The following is a 19,995-nucleotide window of genomic DNA, read 5'->3' on the forward strand; positions in this document are numbered from 1 at the left end:
AGTGATGGCAAAATCTTCAAAACCAGGGATATGTGGGAGATGCAGATGTGAAGCCAGGAAGTTTAGGGGTTGGGGTCTGGGCACTGACCTGATGGTGGTCTCAGGGGGAAAACTCAGGACCTGCACGTAAGTGGATGACCGGAAACAACAATAAACATTGTGAGATCTGCAAGTGGAAGAGGAATAGTTAGTGACCAGGAAGACAAGACAAATTGGGGTAGAAGCTGGGACTCAGAGATCAAGCACCACAGACTGGCCACTCCCCCTGAGGGACATACCCTGGCCATGGGCCTACCAAAGCTAGGGGAAGACTAGGAGGAGGACCAGACTGCAATACCTCATGAGGGTACTGGGCACAAATGGCAGACTGATATATGGAAAGCGGTATGAAAGAAAAGGGGTCGCTGCAGCAAAGCAGAGATGAACATTCCAGAGAGCTACATCAGTAGCAAGAGGAGGCAGGTGACACTACACATCTTCACCTGGAAACCCTTTTCTCCAGCTGGCTAAAGTGGACCCGGGCTCCTGGAAGGAGTCCTAGTGAGGGAGGCAAGTGGGGGTCTTCGATATATACATCCAGGTGAGGGGGGAATTCACAGCCAGCAGTCTCAAGAGCGACGGTTAGCTTCACACACCTTCTCATGGCCCCCGTGTTCCCTACAGAAGGAAGGTGGGTGTTAGTAGGATCTGTGAAGTCCACAAAGGCCCATCACTCTATTTCATACTTTCCCCACAAAGGAAGGTTCAGTACCCAGCTTCATCCAGAGAGAGGCCACAAGGGGTTCACACAGTGTCCGTGACAAAATCTCAGCGGAGAAAGACACCAAGGAATCTGTGAGACTGGAAGGTCAGGGAAATACACTGTGAATGGAGGCATAAGAAAGCACAGAGTGGCCGGGCGCGGTGACTCAAGCCTGTAATCCCAGCACTCTGGGAGGCCGAGACGGGCGGATCACGAGGTCAGGAGATCGAGACCATCCTGGCTAACACGGTGAAACCCCGTCTCTACTAAAAAATACAAAAAACTAGCCGGGCGAGGTAGCGGGCGCCTGTAGTCCCAGCTACTCGGGAGGCTGAGGCAGGAGAATGGTCTAAACCCGGGAGGCGGAGCTTGCAGTGAGCTGAGATCTGGCCACTGCACCCCAGCCTGGGCGACAGAGCAAGACTCTGTCTCAAAAAAAAAAAAAAAAGAAAGAAAGCACAGAGTGGAGACAGTCAGATCCAAGGCAGAAAATGGAACTAAAGTATCTGCTAGAATTTCATATATAAAGTCCTGAAAAGCCCTGAGCTCCGCGACACTGCACACTAAGGGCTTATGGGAAAAAGAGGGTTGTGGCAGATCATTCGAAACCCGCACAAGGTGGCTCACGCCCCTAAATCCCAGCACTTGGGAGACTGAGGTGGAAGCTCGAGACCAGACTGGCCAACATGGCAAAACCCTGTCTCTACTAAAAATACAAAAAAATTAGCTGGGCGTGGTGGCGTGCACCCCTATAATCCCAGCTACTTGGGAGGCTGAAGTGGGAGAATCCTTTGAACAGGGGAAGCAGAGGTTTCAGTGAGCTGAGATCAGGCCATTGCACTCTGGCCTAGGCAACAGAGCAAGACTCTGTCTCAAAAAAAAAAAATAACAAAAGAAATACCTACTGCAAAAGAAAATGAAGTCTTCACCAAACCCAGGTAGCTTGCGAGAAGAGAAAGTGGCCAAATTAACCAGAGGGGCTTGGTGGACATTTACTTGTCACTGAGCAGGTCGGTCAGTGAGGATTCAGGCAGTGCCTTGTTTGCATCCAGCACATCTTGGATATCCTGGGAGCTTTCAAGCTCCAGAGTCCAGTTGTCCTGGACAGTGAGGCAGGATGCACAGGCAGCCAACTCCAGAGGACGCCGAGATATGCAGGATGAACCATCCTTCTCAAACAACATTGGTGTCTGCACAGAAATGGGAAGATGACTGTCTGTGAGTGTGTGTTAGTCCAGTGGGAGGTTCACAAAATATTCTGACCCAATTTTGTTCTTTCTGGAACATGGAGAAGGAAGTGTGTCAACACACACAGGCTTTCTGGTATATCTAAGTCCAGCCTTCTTCCAGAAGGCCTAGAGAGTGACCAGGCACTGGCATGCCCTCTTTAGACCCCAACCCCTAAAAAGCTTTCTGGGGAAAGGAATGATGAAGTAGAGCACTCACAGGGGGGCCAGGAGCTACGAGTCGGTACACTTGCCCCGGGTGCAAGAACTCAAACCAGCGGACTGAAGCGCCAAAGAAAATGAGGTGAACCTGTGAGGATGGAGAGCAAAGTGCCAGGGTACCAGCCAGAGACTCAGGGCACAGGTCAGGTCCTGGGTCCCTGGAGTCCCAGTTTACCTTCTGATCCTTGTCGTCATTTCCCTGGGGCTCGGGCAGCCCCCATCCAGTCCCCTCCTTCCTCTGGGTGCCCCCAAGCCAGCTCCCCAACACACAGAAACTGAGGGTGGGCTTGGGCACCTCTGGACTTGCTCCTGGAGAGACACAAAAATTCCGCTTCATGAGGGCCTCCTTGTGGCAGAGCAAGAAGAGTCGGCTCTGTCCTAGGTGGGGTCCCTCCGGGCTGGTGGGATCTGTCTGAGGTATTGAGGGTGTTGCTGAATGAAGGGAGGGCCGGGGCACAGGCAGGATCAGGGCATCAGCCAGAAAGAACTGGACATAGACTCTGTTGGGAGAGACAAGAAATAGATTTCTTAGTGATGCAGGCATTGGGTATTTTGGTCCCCAGAGTCCCACTCCTTTCACCAGGCCCTTCCTTCCCCCCAGACTCAGGACAACCACGACCCCAAGCAGCCAACCTGGCCTGCTGCTTCTGGATGAAGCCTGGCACGCTCAGCTCCTTCCAGGAAGGGAAGCTGCTTCTCACGTCCCTCTCTATGATCAACTGAAACCTCTCTGCCCTCACCAGGCAGCCTAGAGGAAGAAAGTTTTCTATCTTGACAAGAAAGGAGACCTGTGGGGTGGGTTGCGAGGCAGACCATCCTACCGGTCTCACTGCCCATCCCAGGCCAGAGCTGCTGCCCTAACATGACATGAAAGCCCACACCTGACCCCCACCTTAGAGGGGTGACACCTTCTCTCCAAACTAAGAATGTAGGAGACACAGTTGTAATCCTGGAGTGCGCGTTAGGAGCTATGGTGGAGAAATGCGTGCTGGAAATTCTGGCTAGGGGTCCTCTTGCTCCTGCTCTCCGCCTGCCATACCAGTCTCCCAGAAGTTGTTGATTGACATGTGTCACTTCAGCATCTCTAGTAAATCCCAGCAGACTTTTCCTCCCAGGATCCCCTGGCTGTGAGAACCACCACCCCACCACCATCTTCTTTCCGCATCTGAACTCCAAACCTATCAGCCGTGGGTCACTGAGGGGTTGAGAGTGCTTGGCCAGGAGCAGGCAGGGCAGGGAGCCACTTTGGTCCCGAAGTTGCAGACAACCTTTATGAGATGAAGCTACCAGAACCCCAAGTAAAACCTGCAAGAAGATGAAGGTTGAGTTACCAAATGTTTATTCAGCAAATACTGAGCATCTACTATTTGCCAGATGCTGTATTACATGGTAAAGCTACAAAGTGAACAAAAAAGACATGTCTCTGATTCCAAATAACTTATATTCAAGTGAGGTAGACAGACATAAAAAAACACACATGCATTCACACATTTTGTAGAAGAGAAAGGGTACAAATAGAGGTTACAGGTAAGAGGCCATGCGGGATCTCATAGGACATGATGAGACGTTTGATTTTACTTTATATGCACTGGGAGAGGCATGCAAAGAATTTAAGCTGGGCGCAGTGGCTCACGCCTGTAATCCTAGCACTTTGGGAGGCCAAGGCAGAAGGATCATTTGAGCTCAGGAGATGGAAATCAGCCTGGCAACATAGAGAGACCCCATCTCTAAAAATCAAAGAATGTAAAAATTAACCCAGGCTGGGTGCAGTGGCTCATGCCTGTAATCCCAGCACTTTGGGAGGCTGAGGCAGGCAGATCACTCAAGTCCAAGAATTCAAGACCGGCCTGGGAAACATGGCAAAATCCCATCTCTACAAAAACACAAAAATTAGCTGGACGTGGTGATGGATGCCCACAGTCCCAGCTACTCGGGAGGCTGAGGTGGGAGGACTGCTTGAGCCCAGGAGGCAAGGTTGCAGTGAGCCAAGATAGAGCCATTGCACTCTAGCCTGGGTGACAGAGCAAGACCCTGTTCCAAAAAAATTAAAAAAGAAAATTAGCCAGGGATGGTGGTGAACGCCCGTAGTCTCAGCTACTTGGGAGGCTGAGGTGGGAGGATCACTTGAACCTGGGAGGTCGAGGCTGCAATGAGCCATGATCGTGCCAATGCACTCTAGCCTGGGCTACAGAGCAAGATCCTGTCTCGAAAAAAAGGATTTAAACAAGAGAGTTCTGTAATACAAGTTTCACTTTTTTTTTGACTTCCTTTTTTTTCCTGAGTCTTGCTCTGTTGCCCAGGTTAGAGTGCAGTGGTGTGATCTTGGCTACACTATATCCTTGATTTCTCAGGCTCAAGCGGTCCTACCTCAGCCTCCTGAGTAGCTGGGACCATAGGCACCTGCCACCACACCTAATTAAAACAAAATTTTTGTAGCAACAAGGTCTCTACCCAGGCTGGTCTCAAACTCCTGGGCTCCAGTGATCCTCATGCCTTAGCCTCCCAAAGTGTTGAGATTACAGCCATGAGCCACTGTGCCTGGCATATCCCCCCTTTCTAGTTGCTGCAGAGAGAATGAACTGGAGGGGCCAACAACAGATGAAGTGGTCTGCTTAGAAGGCTAGTGTAGTCAAAATGACAAAAAAATGATAGTAACCGAGACTAGGGTCGTGGCAATAAGGATGACAAAAAAAGGAAGTCCCCTGAGTCCTGCAAGGGCCCCCCTTACCTGGGCTGGGTGGAAGGCAGAGGGCAGCAGACAGAGCCAGGACCAAGCCAGGCGGCGATTGAGTTGGCAGCTGGACAGGTGCGAGGCCTCCGGGAGGGGCAGAAGGGCCTTAGGGTCAAAGGAGGCCCAGGCCTTACGCTGTCCTTCCTCTTTCAGGGCGGCCAGAGTGGGGAAGGAGGAGGGAGTCTGCAGCCGAGTGTACTGTCAAGGAGGGAAGAAAAACCGGGAGTGTGTCCCGTGGGCCCCAGGCGTCCTCCGGTGTTCTCCCACCATCCTTCCCCCACATCCTCATACTTTCTGGAGGGGACAGTGATGTGGCTCTTCAAGGATCTCACTGTGCGGATTCCGAACAGGGCTGCCTGGCGGAGCTAGAAGATCCAGGGTAGGAGCCAGGAGTTGCAGTCCCAGGCCGGGGCTCCCAGGAGAGGAATGCTGCAGGAACTGGTGGTGTCTCAGCACATGGGGACACAGCCTTGGCCAGGAAAAGCAGCGCAGTCACTTCCCCTGAAGAGCCTGTCTCTTCAAGAATCCCGCTCTCCTTGCCAAGGAAGTGTGCTACTCCCCTGCCTCCCCGCCCTGGGCCCTCAGCCTCCTCACTTGCAGGCCAGCTCCTCCAGGGCCTTGGTAGCCCACAGGTAGAGGGGAAGTCCTAACTGACGTTCCCACACCAACTGCTCATACAGGGAGGCCCCGTAGGCTTGACGGGATGAGTGAGTCCCAGGCTTCTGACGAGAGAAGCTTTGAAGCAGAACGGCGCCACGGAGGCAGGGGGCGAGCACTGGCCTTCTTGTCCCCCCACCCACTGACTGGAGCAGGTGAACATCCTGGAGCTGGGGAGAAGCAGAGAAAATGAAAAAGCAGAGATGAAGCCCCCAACTCAATGAATCCAGGAAATGTTCACTGCACTTTGCCACTGCCTGGGTTCCAGGAAGAAGGAAAACAATTTCTCCCACGTGGGCTGGCCTTGCTTTCCATTACAACCCACGCCCACTGCGGTCAGCCTTCATCTCCCATGAACTCCACTCAGTCTTGCTGTGGGCTGGGTGGCTCCAGGATGAACAGACATGGCTGAGGCTTCTCACCAGGTCGCCTGAGATCATCCCAGCCCCAGACCTGTGCTTCAGCCATCTCCTCCTCCAGGTGAAAGGCCCTTCTGTAAAGGAGATGCTCTGGCCACAACTCCTCCTCACAGTGCCCAAGACTCTACTCCTTTTTGATGTAAACTTCTGTCCAAGTTATCCTGAACAAAAGTGACCCCCAACACACACTTTTTATTTCTGTATTTCTAGATAACCACCCTGCTGCAGAAAAGGAGCCCATGAAGGTAAGAGAAGCTGCAGAGGTCTCTTTTCGTTATCAGCCCTAATCTCACATACCTGCAGACACACTCCTGGTCGCATCACCCGCCTGAGGCCACGGAACTGCTGGTAGGCAAGGCAGAGCCCCAGCTGCCCATCCAGCTCATAGACGCCAGCGGGCTCATTCAACACACCAGTCACTGCTCCCTGCAAACAGGCTGAGGTCCAGTTGACCGCTATTTTCTTCCTCTTTGAAGACCCCCATTTCCAGCCCCTCAAGCTCTAGGATCTCTCCCTGTGCTCACCGAATAGGACAGGAGTCTAGAATACCGGACAAGACCTTTTGGATCCTTCTCATCCTCGGAAACGCTGGGCATGGGGAGTGGTTTGGGATCAGTCTCTAAGAGGGGTCCTTCCAGCTCCAGTTCCAGCTCCTGCACACATTCTGGTTTCAGCAGCAACAAACGGGAGGACTGACTGGTCATCCAAACATGGTGGCGCTGACCACGGATCTTGGACACTCGCAGTTCTGTCAGCACATAGGCTGTACCAGGCCGAAGGGCTCTGTGCCACACCAGCTGGGCAGGGACCTGGCTTGTGCAGACACAGGCAATGTGGCACAAGAGACCCCAACACTGCCGCTCTGCCAGAGTCCCTTTCCCTCACGATTTGAACTCAGAGACCTGCCCCCTGTGAATCTCTCCTTACTTCTCTATCTTCCTTATGTCTACCAACTAAATCTTAGCGTCTCTCCTCTCACAGGAGATGCCAAATATTTCCTAACCACTTCCCCAACATATAAACCATCCCTAAAACTTCCTTCAAAACACATACATATTCCATTGAGAAAAGTGTGCCCTATCCCACCCCATAACACACAAACAACATTCATTCATGTAATCCATATGTATTCAGTAGATATGTATCCAGTATTGGGACTGATATCAAGGGAAGTATGATAAACTGTTCTTCTCCAACATACCGAGACCCTATTTCTACAAAATACACATATTTTTAATTTTTTTATAAAAAAGAAAAGAAACATTATTCAGATACTTATATGTCATAAAACAATGGTTAGAATAAAAATTAATGATTTACAATTTCTACCTTGGGTACTATGCTCAGTACCTGGGTAAAAGGATGGATCATACCCCAAACCTCAGAATCACAAAATATCCCCAGCTAATAAACAAGCACATGCACCTGAGTCTAAAAGCTGAAATTATGAAAATAAAATTGTACCAGTTGATGCAAAAAGAGTCAACAGTAAGTACCAAGTTGTTGTTTTTTTTAATGCCTGTATTCAATGTCTCAATGGTATTAAGATGAGCGATTTCTTTGGTCATCTTCCACAAGTCAGTGTGGCAGTTTTTTAAAAGGTCACATACAATCTAAGAGCTGTGTGCTCAAGTGAACTGCAAAGCGGAAAGTCTATTTCCTCTATGCACAAACATTTCCTGGAACCTTCTCCCAACAGCGCTACTCCAGAAAACAGCTTTCCCCAGCTGTCCTCCTTTCCTACATGGCTTCTCCTACGATGTTATCTTTCCTATTGAAAGTTCTAACACCCTCCCCCACTTCCATGGCTGAAATGACCCCAATCCTCACCTGCACGATGACAGACACGTGGGTGACAGCTGGGGGTGATCTACCAAGAGACAGGATGAAGTAAGCTTTCTGCTTACTTTTCACCAGAGCACTCAGTCGAACCAGATTCCCAGCCAGGTTTCGCTGCACACCTCTGAGCTTGTTTCTAAGAAGGAAGAAAAAGCCCTGTAATCCCAGCTACTCAGGAGGCTGAGGGAGGAGAATCACTTGAACCTGGAAGGCAGAGGTTGCAGTGAGCTAAGATCACGCCATTGAACTCCAGCCTGGGCGGCAAGAGTGAAACTCCATCTCAAAAAAAGAAAAAAAAAAGCAGCAGTCATCTTTATTTCTCTTCTTTTTCCCTATAAGTGCTGTCCCTTCCACAGTAAAGAATAACCTGGTAGTGATATAAAATGTCCACAGCCCAAAGCTAGGTATGCTAAAGACCTTCAAAATTCTCTTGCCCCCATTAGATAAGGCACAGATCCCTTGAAAAACCTTCTCTTTACCTTCTTAACATTCAAAGCTCACCATTCCCTTGATTTGGAACATTCCGTCTATATTACTATCAATGCCCTTCTTTCTCTCCCTCCACTGACCCAACATCAGCCTCCGATTTCACAGTGTCCCCGTCATGCCTAGAGGGGGAACTTACCTGAGCCTGAGCAGGCGGGAAGCACTCTCTGGGTAGAGGACAGGGATAGGAGTGAGCGGGCCAGGACTGACGGTCAAAGGAAACACTGGCACAGGGGCATCCCACAGCTCCAAGTGCCCCTCCCCTGAGGAATTCCACCTGGCAGGAGGGAGGTAACTCCAATGGGGGAACAGAAAAAGATGGCCCAACCAAGAAAGGTCCAGGTCGATGAGCTAAAAAAGACCAAGAGCAAGGGTTAATCAGGACCTTAGCACCCCATCCACCCACCTCCCTGCCTGTTTCCTCAGAGACTTAATTGTCTTGATCCTTGGACACCATTCTTGTCAGGATCTGAGGCATGTGACCTCCACCTTCCACTCACCTCACAGCTCAGGACGCCAGTGTTATCTCTCACATAGAGGCTTCCGTTCCTGCACTCTTGTTCCAAGTCCCCTGGTAGGTCTGTTAGTGTCCCTAAAAGCAACAGCTGCTCTCGGGGCAGGGGGTTCCCATTTGGTCCAGCCTCTTGGGCCCAGGCCTGGTATGCAGTACTGCTCCAGGACAGATGGCTACAGCATGGGAGATGCTGGTGAGTCTTGAGGTCCTGTACTGAGACGAAGCTGTAGAGTGAAGGGAACAGAGGTCCTGCAAAGACAGGTCCAAGCCTAGTAGGTAACCCTCAACCCTGACAAACCCTCAAGAGCCCAAGGAAAGGTTGCAGGGGAACATGGACTAAGAGGTGAGTTTGATTAAAGGGGTAAAACCTGGGGCTAAAGGCCTAAGAAAATAAGGATGCAGGTTGGCACAGTGGCTTGCACCTGTAATCCTAGCACTTGGAGAGGCTGAGGCGGGTGGATTACCTGAGGTCAGGAGTTTGAGACCAGCTTGGCCAACATAGTGAAACCCCATCTCTACTAAAAATACAAAAAATTAGCTGGGCATGGTGGTGGGCACCTGTAACCCCAGCTTCTTGGGATGCTGAGGCAGGAGAATTGCTTGAACCCAGGAGATGGAGGTTGCAGTGAGCCAAGATCATGCCATTGCACTCCAGCTTGGGCAACAGAGTGAGATTCTGTCTCAAAAAAAAAAGGAAAAAGAAAATAAGGATGGGATCTGAGTCCAATTTTGTGCTGAACAATATCTTCAACAAGATGGTGCCAAGGAGAGGACCCAGAGAAATAGGAACGCATGAGCGGCCTGAGGAAATGAATGTGTGGGGAGAACACTTTGTAAATAACAAAGGCAATTCTCTTGAAAGCATCTCGGCTCTTAGCTCCAGAGAGAACTTAATGGGACCGCTTAAGCATCTAAGGGTCCAACTACAATGACGCCAGCCAAGTTCCTTTCTAGTCTAGAATAGCACAGTACTAGAGACTAGGGGGGAAGCTGAGGCTGAGATGTAGGTGTTGGATGTGATACAAATAATAGTTAAATTATCAAATTTGTGATAAATTCACCTTTCTATAATACCATTATTCTCGCTTGCATTCCCCTGATTTTTTTTTTTTTTTTTTTTTTTTTTTTGAGACAGAGTCTCACCCTTTCGCCCAGGCTGGAGGGAAATCAAGACCGAAATCTTGAACCCTCTCCAGACGGGGTTTCACCATGTTGGCCAGGCTGGTCTTGAACTCCTGACCTCAGGTGATCCATCTGCCTCAGCCTCCCAAAGTGCTGGGATTACAGGCATGAGCCACTGTGCCCGGCCCCCATGACTTTTTTTCAGTGGAAATGAAAAGGATCGAGTAATAAAACATCACAATTAATCCTCCCTGTCGGACTCAAGAACATTATGCACAAATGAGTATTAAAGAGAGAGAATGGGCCAGGCGCAGTGGCTCATGCCTGTAATCCCAGCACTTTGGGAGGCCGAGGTGGGCAGATCATGAGGTCAGGAGATCGAGACCATCCTGGCGAACATGGTGAAACCCCGTCTCTACTAAAATACAAAAAAATTAGCTGGGTGTGGTGGCGGGCGCCTGTAGTCTCAGTTTCTAGGGAGGCTGAGGCATGAGAATGGCGTGAACCCGGGAGGCGGCGGAGCTTGCAGTGAGCGGAGATCGCGCCACTGCACTCCAGCCTGGGCGATAGAGCGAGACTCTGTCACAAAAACAAAAAAAAAAAAAAAAAAAAAGGGAGAGAGAATGCTGTTCTAGAAGGCCACTCCCCTTCTGCATCTGGTCTCTTTCCCTAATGGATTTGGAGAAGACACAGGGCAAAGACAGAAACTAACACATGTTGGCCCCTGCCATGCACACTATACTATACTGAGTCTGGTCAGGCTCAATATTGAATGTCCTTCTCCCCAAAACTCTGTAAACATCATCAATGGAGAAAGTCAGAGGCTTAGTACACAGAGGCATGGGTGGCAAAGCCAGGCGTGTCTCATTCAAAAGTCCATGTTCTTTCTCTGTGTTTTCCTACTTATCTGAAGTCCCAAGAAAAAGCAACCAGAGAGAACTGTCTCTTTTTTTTTTTTTTTTTTTTTTTTGAGACAGAGTCTCGCTATGTCGCCCAGGCTGGAGTGTAGTGGCGTGATCTCGGCTCACTGCAACCTCCATCTCCTGGGTTCAAGCAATTCTCCTGCCTCAGCATCCCAAGAAGCTGGGATTACAGGCACCTACCACCATGCCTGGCTAATTTTTTGTATTTTCAGTAGACGAGAGTGCTGGGATTACAGGCATGAGCCACTGTGCTTGGCCTAATTCCAAAGTAATTTCTGAGGGTGCTTGTACACGGGTTATGTTTTTTCCTTTTTATCATTTTATTTCACTGGACTGTTTTTCCTTTCTTTTCCTATAATTCTTGTCCACGTCCATAACACTTAAGATTACTTTTTTTGACTGGGTGCAGTGGCTCACACCTGTAATTCTAGCGCTTTGGGAGATGAGCTGGGCAGATCACGAGGTCAGGAGTTTGAGACCAGCCTGGCCAACATGGCGAAACCCCATCTCTGCAAAAATACAAAAATTAGCCAGGTGTGATGTCAGACATCTGTAATCCCAGCATCTTGGAAGGCTGAGACAGAAGAATCACTTGAACCTGGGAAGTGGAACTTGCGGTGAGCTGAGATGATGCCATTGCACTCCAGCCTGGGTGACAGGGCGAGACTCCGTCTCAAGAAACAAAAAACAAACAACCACAAACAAAAAAAGAAGTATAATGTTAAGCACAAAAAGCAAATAGGGGCTCGGTGCAATGGTTCACACCTATAATCCCAGCACTCTGGAAGACCGAGATGGGGGATCACCTGAGGTCAGGAATTCGAGACCAGCATGGTCAATGTGGTGAAACCCTGTCTCTACTAAAAAATACAAAAATTAAGTTGCATCTGGGGTGCCTTTAGGATTCAGCACCATGGCGGAAGAAGACATTGAGACCAAAAGCAAGAACTACAAGACTGCCCCTTTTGACAGCCGCTTCCCCAACCAGAACCAGACCAGGAACTGCTGGCAGAACTACTTGGACTTCCACCACTGTCAGAAGGCAATGACCGCTAAAGGAGGCGCTATCTCTGTGTGTGAATGGTACCAGTGTGTGTACCAGTCCCTCTGCCCCACATCCTGGGTCATAGACTGGGACGACCAACGGGCTGAAGGCACGTTTCCTGGGAAGATCTGAACTGGCTGCACCTCCCTCTCCTCTGTTCTCCGTCCTTCTCCCAGGATGGTGAAGGGGGACCTAGTACCCAGTGACCCCCACCCTGGGATCCTAAATCATCTCTTACCTGCTAATAAAAACTGATTAGAAGAGTGAAAAACAAACAAACAAACAAACAAAAATTAGCTGGTATGGTGGCGCATAGTTCCAGCTACTCAAGAGGCAGGATAATCACTGGAACCCAGGAGGCAGAGGTTGCAGTGGGCCGAGATCGTGCCACTGCACTCCGGCCTGGGCAACAGAATGAGACTCCGTCTTAAAAAAAAAAAAAAAAAAAAAAAAAAATGCAGGCCAGGCACAGTGGCTCATGCCTATAATACCCTGGGAGACCACAGTAGGAGGACTGCTTGAGCCTAGGGGTTCAAGACCAATGTGGCATGCACCTGTGGTCCTAGTTATATGGGAGGCTGAGGCAGGAGAACTGCTTGAGCCCAGGAGGTAAAGGCTGTGAGCCATGTTTGCACCACTGCACTAGAGCCTGGGGGACAGAGCGAGACCCTATCTCAAAAAAAAAAAAAAGAAAAACAAATTGCAGAGGGTATTTAAATAGGGTATGGTACCATTTATTTAAGGTCTACATGTGTGCAAAACTCTACATTATATTGCTTAAGGATAGATGCATGTGTAGTAAAAATATTAACATATTTATTGGAATAATATATCCCATCTACAAGATAGTGATACTTTTTTTTTTTTATATGGAGTTTCATTCTTGTCGCCCAGCTGCAGTGCCATGGTGCGATCTCGGCTTACTGCAACCTCTGCCTCCCGGGTTCAAGCGATTCTCCTGCCTCAGCCTCCCGAGTAGTTGGGGATTTTACAGGCAAACACCACCATGCCCGGCTAATTTTTGTATTTTTTTTTTAGTACAGACAGTGTTCCACCATGTTGGCCAGGCTGGTCTCGAACTGCTGACCTCAGGTGATCCACCCGCCTCGGCCTCCCGAAGTGTTGGGATTACAGGTGTGAGCCACTGTGCCTGGCCGATAGTGATTACTTCTATGAGGCAATAAATAGGCTTCTTTTGCAGGACTTGTCATAGCCTCTAATATGTTAATAAACCCTATGACTCTCCCAGCGAAGTTTTATCATATTCAATTTCCCTCACACTTACTTAGCTATGAACCCCTTTTATTGTGCTTTACTAACATTGCCTAGAACACTTTTGGAAATGATAGTGTAGAAAAAAAATGTGTATATATACGTATATCTACACGTATATATACACATGTGTATATATACGTAATGTGTATATATACATATATATACATAAATATACACACATATATACACACACACACACACACACACCCTCGGAAGCCCTAAAACTCACATCTTAAACACAATGATCTGCACTTGGTAATGTCAAACAGCTCTCTGTATCTTTGTTTCCTAATACACAAAATAAAGATAATGCTAGCCTCTTTCCCCACTTTGAGAGTTCTTTTTCTAAATTTTCCTCTCTCTTTGCCTCTTCTTCTCCTTTTCTTTAATCTTAAGCCAATTCGGGAGAACTTTAGGAAAAGGAAAGCTTGATAGTGTTAGAACAGAAAAGCTCTGCAGAAGCGGTATGTTTAGACTACCTTGTCCTCTGCTCTCTCTCACTTGCCCTTTTTCTAACTATAGAACCTTAATTTTCAATCATGAATTCAGTACCCGCCCTTGCCCAGCCCCCACAACCGCCACCTGTCCTTACCTATAGCTGAGGGGCAGCGTAGAACCTTGATTCCTTCCCTGGGACAACCAGACAGTCTTCACACAATCAATTACCAATGGAGTCAACTGGACATGAGGCTGCTTGACAGCTGGACACAGGGTCTTTTGGATGAAGACCTGAGCATCCTCAAGCCAGGCTTGTTCCTGAGGAAAGTGAATTTAGTTAAATCCTCTTGACTATCCGGCCCACCAAGGAAACTTGGGAAGAATAAAGGACTAGAAAAAAATATCCAGGCCGGGTGCAGTGGCTCACGCCTGTAATCCCAGCACTTTGGGAGGCTGAGGCAGGCAGATCACCTGAGGTTGGGAGTTCAAGACCAGCCTGACCAACACGGTGAAACCCTGTCTCTACTAAAAACACAAAATTAGCCAGGGGTGGTGGTGCACACCTGTAATCCCAGCTACTTGGGAGGCTGGGACAGGAGAATTGCTTGAACCTGGGAAGCAGAGGTTGTGGTGAGCCAAGATTGAGCCATTGCACTCCAGCCTGGGCAACAAGAGCGAAACTCCGTCTCAAAAAGAAAAAGAAAAGTATATCCAGAGGGCACATGAAATGAAGATCAAAAGTAAAGGAGTTTAGAACTTGAAGAAACCTTAAAAGTCTTAATCCAGCCATACCATAGATAGCTGGCCATCCAGTTTTGGTCTTGCCCCTTTCTCTAATAAACTTGTACTCATCCCATCTTACATGGAATCTGGTTCTAAAGTCAGTATGTTGAAAAGCGAGAATGGACAAAAACATTGTTGAACAATCCTTTAAATTGTTCATAAAGAAGAGGACAGGCTAGGTGCAGTGGCTCCTGCTTGTAATCCCAGCACGTTGGGAGGCTAAGGCGGGTGGATTGCTCGAGTCCAGGAGTTCAAGAACAGCCTGGACAACATGGCGAAATCACATCTCTACAAAAATACAAAAAGCCAGGTGTGGTGGCACACACCTGTGTTTCCAGCTACTCGGGAGGCTGAGGTGCGAGGATCACCTGAGCCTGGAGCGGTTGAAACTTCAGTGAACCCGGATGGCGCCACTGCAGTCTGGCCTGGGTGACAAAGCGAGACACTGTCTCAAAAAAACCAAAACCAAAAATGAATAGGACATAGTGCCATACTATGTATAAGTGCCTAATAGTGGACAGTACATAAAAAGGATATAGGCAGAGTATAATTTTTAATCATTTTTTTATTCAAATATATGCATTTCCCACAAGCTAAATATATGCAAGATACAACCTCACTTGATTTGTTTCCTGTTGTCTTTTCAGCAAAGGTGTGGGCTTCCTGAGGAGGATACAGACTATCTTTGTATACCTGACACAGATTCTGGACACATAGTTGCCATTATATGTAGATAACTTTAGGAAAAAGGACCAGTTTGGCCTCCTCCCAGTGCCAGGCAGCTTTAACACACTTGGCAGTAGGTCCTTTATCCTTCTCCCTTAATGCTACTTCTAAGCCATTACAGCTCCTTCCCTGGTCCTCCAAGGTTCATATACTAACATCCTGGTCAATCTTTCACATTCTTTCTTTTTTTTTTTTTTTTTGAGATGGAGTCTTGGTCTGTCGCCCAGGTTGGAGTGCTGTGGCGCGATCTCGGCTCACTGCAATCTCCGCCTCCCGGGTTCAAGTGATTCTCCTGTCTCAGCCTCCCAAGTGGCTGGGATTACAGGCATCCACCACCACGCCCAGCTAATGTTTTATATTTTTAGTAGAGACGAAGTTTCACCATGTTGGCCAGGCTGGTTTCGAACTCCTGAACTCAAGTGATCTGCCCGCCTCAGCCTCCCAAAGTGCTAGGATTACACACGTGAGCCACCGCGCCCGGCCCTGCCCTTCACATTCTTCTAATCTTAAGGAGCTTGAAAAGAGCTAGAAAAGCCAGTCTTAACCTAAATGCCCATCAACAGTAGACTGGATAAAGAAAATGTGGTACATATATACCATGGAATACTATGCAGCCATAACAAAGAATGAGATCATGTCCTCTGCTACAACATGGCTACAGTTGGAGACCATCATCCTTAGCAAACTAACCCAAGAACACAAAAGCAAATACTGCATGTTTGTTCCCACTTATAACTGGGAGCTAAATAACAAGAACACATGAACACAAAGAGGGAAATAACAGACACTGGGGCCTACTTGAGGGTGGGAAGAGACAGATTGGAAAAAATACCCATCAAGTACTATGCTTAGTATAGGGGTGACGAAATAATCTCTATACCAAACCCCCGTGACATGAGGCTACTACCTACATCATAAACCTGCGCACGTCCCCCGAACCTAAAATAAAAGTTAAAAGGAAAAAAAACAAGGCTTCAAGTTTTAGATGTCTTCAGCATCCTTCTGGACAGTCCTACAACTGACCTTCAGCCCACCTCAGCCAAACACTCATTCAAGGTCAGAGTTGTAGAAACTAGACCAAATCACCATTCACAGTTGCCTCACCAGCATCATCAAAGTTCCGACTCTCACGCTTTTTGTCTTCCTCTCCCAGTATTTTTTTTTTTTTTTTTTTTTTTTTGAGACGGAGTCTCGCCCAGTTGCCCAGGCTGGAGTGCAGTGGCGCGATCTCAGCTCACTGCAAGCTCCGCCTCCCGGGTTCACGCCATTCTCCTGCCTCAGCCTCCCGAGTAGCTGGGACTACAGGCGCCCACAACCGCGCCCGGCTAATTTTTTGTATTTTTAGTAGAGACGGGGTTTCACCGTGGTCTCAATCTCCTGACCTTGTGATCCGCCCGCCTCGGCCTCCCAAAGTGCTGGGATTACAGGCGTGAGCCACCGCGCCCGGCCCTCTCCCAGTATTCTTTTGTAGTTCCGTTTCTTGGATGGCCTATCCTTTGCTTGGTGCACTGAATACTATTGTCTCTCAAAGTGATCTCATGGCCATAAGGTGAAATTACCTAAGTTTTGTTAAAAAGGTAAATTCATGTTTTCATCTACTGAGTAAAAATGGAGCAGACTGGATGTGGTGGCTCTCGCCTGTAATCCCAGCACTTTGCAGGGCCAAGGCAGATCGCTTGACCCCAGGAGTTCACCACTAACCTGGGCAACAAGGCAAAGACCCGTCTCTACAAAAAACAGAAAAATTAGCTGGGCATGCTGGCTCGTGCCTGTAGTCCCAGCTACTCAGGAGGCTGAGGTGAGAGGATCACCTGAGTCTGGCAAGGTTGAGACCAGCCTGGGCAACATGGTGAAACTCTAAAACAATTCAAAATTAGCCGGGTTAGCTGGGCGTGGTAGCACAGCCAGTAGTCCCAGCTACTTGGGAGGCTGAGGTGGGAGGATTGCTTGAGCCCAGGGAGGTTGAGGCTGCAGTGAGCAGTGATGGTGCCACTGCACTCTAGCCTGGGTGACAGAGTTAAGACCTTGTCTCAAAAAAAAAAAAAAAAAAAAAAAAGAGGGAGGAAGACCCAGATTAATACAGGCTGAAGTTTAAGAACACAATATGCTTTCCCACAATTATCTCAACCACTGCATGGGTTTAACAGCCATGGCCAGATGATGATTGTTCCTGCATGTCTACTTTAGCTGAGAACTCATTCCTGAGCTTTAGTCTTATCCATCTGCCAGACTCTCCATGGCCAACCCACAGGCAGCACACATGCCCAATACTGAACCTTTCACAAAACCCTCTCCTTATCTAGAACTCTTCTGGTGTTATGTTCACTAACTTAGCAAACAGTACCCTTAACCAAATAGTTCTTCTATCCTGAAACCTAGGTGTCCTCCTTAACTCCTTCCTTTCCCTACATAAGTCCCAGTCCTGGCTAGGTGCGGTAGCTCACGCCTGTAATCCCAGCATTTTGGGAGGCCGAGGCGGGCAGATCACGAGGTCAGGAGATCAAGACCATCCTGGCTAACATGGTGAAACCCCGTCTCTACTAAAAAAAAATAATAATAAAAATTAGCTGAGCATGGCAGCACGTGTCTATATGCCTGTAATCCCAGCTGGGAGGCTGAGGCAGGAGAATCGCTTGAACCTGGGAGGCAGAGGTTGCAGTGAGCCGAGATCGCCTCATTGCACTCCAGCCTGGTGACAAAGCTAGACTCCGTCTCTCAAAAAAAAAAAAAACAAAAAACAAACAAAAAAAAAAACCCAAACCCAATCCTTTAGATTGTATTTTCTTAACATCTTTTTATTTATTTATTTATTTATTTATTTGAGATGGAGTCTGGCTCTGCCGTCCAGGCTAGAGTGCAGTGGCGCGATCTCGGCTCACTGCAACCTCCACTTCCCAGGGTCAAGCGATTCTCCAGCCTCAGCTTCCCCAGCAGCTGGGATTACAGCTGGGATTACAGGCGTGTGCCACCCAATTACCTTCATGTTAAAGTCGTTGCTCAGCAAGAGGTAGAACACTGTCAGTTCTGACCCCTCCACCACCATTCAATTGAACTTTTGAGTTTTTCAGACACCTGCTCTATCCTCCTGCCTTTGAACATGTATCTGCTTCCGTCCTGAAACCCCTTCCGGCGCTTTTTTTTTTTTTTTTTTGGCGGAGTCTCGCTCTGTTGCCCAGGCTGGAGTGCAGTGGCACAATCTCAGCTCACTGTAACCTCCGTCTCCCAGGCTCAAGCGATTCTCCTGCCGCAGCCTTCTAAGTAGCTGGGATTACAGGTGCGCGCCACCACGCCCGGCTATTTTTTGTATTTTTAGTAGAGATGGGGTTTCACCATGTTGGTCAGGCTGGTCGCCAACTCCTGACCTCAAGTGATTCGCCCGCCTCGGCCTCCCAAAGGGCCGGGATTATAGGCGTGTGCCACTACACCCGGCCCCTTTTGGCGCTTTTTGCCTTCTACACGCACTTCGGGTCTCAGACGCTTTTTCTTATTATGATTGCCCTTTTCCCCTACAGCTCCGTCAAGGGTCTTCTCCAGGAACCCACAGCCCCACAGTTACCCCATTAACCTGCTCCTGGTTTCCCACCGGGCTTAAACCCTAGAGAGTGCACGGAGGCCAGTTTAAGGCTCACAGTGGGCGCCGCGTGCATGAGGGAATAAACATTCGCAGAACCAGTAAGAGGTAGGAGCCGACCGACTCACAACCCCCTCACCCATGGTCCGGACGCGGCCAGCGAGCCCACAGAGACAAGGCAGAGGAAATAGGAAGAAAAAGAATATCTGTGACAAACAAGAAAAAAGGAACAAGGGACGAATAGCAGCACTCACAGAGGAAGACACCTGAGCCCCGCCAGCCGCCATGATGCGCCGGAGCTCCGCCTCCGGGAGGTGCGGATGCTCGTTGGGGGGGGGGGGCCCTCGGTGACGTCACCGGTGGGCGGGTCTCGTCGCCACCTCCAGCTCCTTCTCGCAGCTTACCACCTCGCACCCTGGAGACTGCGAGGCGCCTCGGTGCACCATCCCAACTCCCGATACCCCTGTCTCTTTTCTCTTTTTTTTTTTTTTTTTTTAAGACGAAGCCTGGCTCTGTCGCCCAGGCTGGAGTGCAGTGGCGCGATCTCGGCTCACTGCAACCCCTGCCTCCCAGGTTAAAGCGATTCTCCGGCCTCAGCCTCCTGAGTAGCTAGGATTACAGGCACCTGCCACCACGCCCGGCTAATTTTTTTTTTTTTTTTTTTTTTTTTTTTTTAGTAGAGACGGGGTTTCCCCATGTGGCCAGGCTGGTCTCAAACTCCTGACTTCAGTGATTCACCCGCCTCAGCCTCCCAAAGTGCCTGGATTACAGGCGTGAGCCACCGCCCCTGGCCCTCTCTGATTTTTTTGAAACGGGGTCTCACTCTATCGCCCGGGCTGGAGTGCAGCGGCGCCATCTCGGTTCACTACAGCTTCGACCTCCCGGGCTCAAGCGATCCTCCCACCTCAGCCCACCGAGTGGCTGGGATCACAGGCGTGCACCGCCACACCCGGCTACTTTTTGTGTTTTTCATTAGAGACAGGGTTTCGCATTGTTGCCCAAACTGGTCTCGAACCCCTGGGCTCAAGCGATCCGCCCGCCTCGGGCTCCCTGAGTGCTCGGATTACAGGCGGGAGCCACCGCGCCCAGCCTCCGTCTCCCTTCTAAGTGACATCCTGTCCGGCATCCCGCAGGCCTTCACATGGATGGGGTGGGAGAGCTCAGGAACTCAAACACAGCCCGCCTGGTGGATGACTTCTAAGCATCTTTCAGTCACTTTGATCTTGCCAAGCAGAGAAGCGCTTCCTCGTAATGCCTCCAAAGTACACCTTTCACA

At 49.2% G+C, this 19,995-nt stretch overlaps 2 protein-coding genes across 3 annotated transcripts in view; one reads left to right on the forward strand and one right to left on the reverse strand.

Annotated features, from left to right (window-relative positions):
* Nucleotides 1-19,092, reverse strand: part of LOC105474445 (CST telomere replication complex component 1) — a 21,071-nt gene extending 1,979 nt beyond the window's left edge. Inside the window, exons 1-18 of one of the 2 annotated variants that reach the window (XM_071082323.1) lie at nt 18,974-19,092; nt 13,794-13,957; nt 8,823-9,060; nt 8,462-8,673; nt 7,828-7,972; nt 6,522-6,806; nt 6,295-6,423; nt 5,516-5,748; nt 5,213-5,390; nt 4,919-5,119; nt 3,369-3,495; nt 2,824-2,938; nt 2,366-2,690; nt 2,189-2,278; nt 1,739-1,932; nt 752-840; nt 483-657; nt 89-166 (exon numbers count right to left, since the gene is read on the reverse strand). In XM_071082323.1, coding sequence (XP_070938424.1) covers nt 89-166; nt 483-657; nt 752-840; nt 1,739-1,932; nt 2,189-2,278; nt 2,366-2,690; nt 2,824-2,938; nt 3,369-3,495; nt 4,919-5,119; nt 5,213-5,390; nt 5,516-5,748; nt 6,295-6,423; nt 6,522-6,806; nt 7,828-7,972; nt 8,462-8,673; nt 8,823-9,060; nt 13,794-13,957; nt 18,974-19,006 — 3,011 coding nt within the window. In that variant the 5' untranslated portion in view covers nt 19,007-19,092. The remainder of the gene's footprint in view (nt 1-88; nt 167-482; nt 658-751; nt 841-1,738; nt 1,933-2,188; nt 2,279-2,365; nt 2,691-2,823; nt 2,939-3,368; nt 3,496-4,918; nt 5,120-5,212; nt 5,391-5,515; nt 5,749-6,294; nt 6,424-6,521; nt 6,807-7,827; nt 7,973-8,461; nt 8,674-8,822; nt 9,061-13,793; nt 13,958-18,973) is intronic. The other variant, XM_071082324.1, reaches the window with a different exon arrangement.
* Nucleotides 11,766-12,060, forward strand: LOC105473956 (cytochrome c oxidase subunit 6B1). The gene has a single exon (XM_011728216.3). The coding sequence runs from the start codon at nt 11,795-11,797 to the stop codon at nt 12,056-12,058; it is 264 nt and encodes an 87-aa protein (XP_011726518.1). The 5' UTR covers nt 11,766-11,794; the 3' UTR covers nt 12,059-12,060.
* Nucleotides 19,093-19,995: the final 903 nt, after the last annotated feature.

Source organism: Macaca nemestrina, chromosome 17, assembly GCF_043159975.1.
Source record: "Macaca nemestrina isolate mMacNem1 chromosome 17, mMacNem.hap1, whole genome shotgun sequence".
In the NCBI taxonomy this organism is placed as follows: domain Eukaryota; kingdom Metazoa; phylum Chordata; class Mammalia; order Primates; family Cercopithecidae; genus Macaca; species Macaca nemestrina.

Excerpts from the sequence above, each read along its gene's own strand:
- LOC105473956 (XM_011728216.3), top strand. The coding sequence starts at position 11,795 with ATGGCGGAAGAAGACATTGAGACCAAAAGCAAGAACTACAAGACTGCC.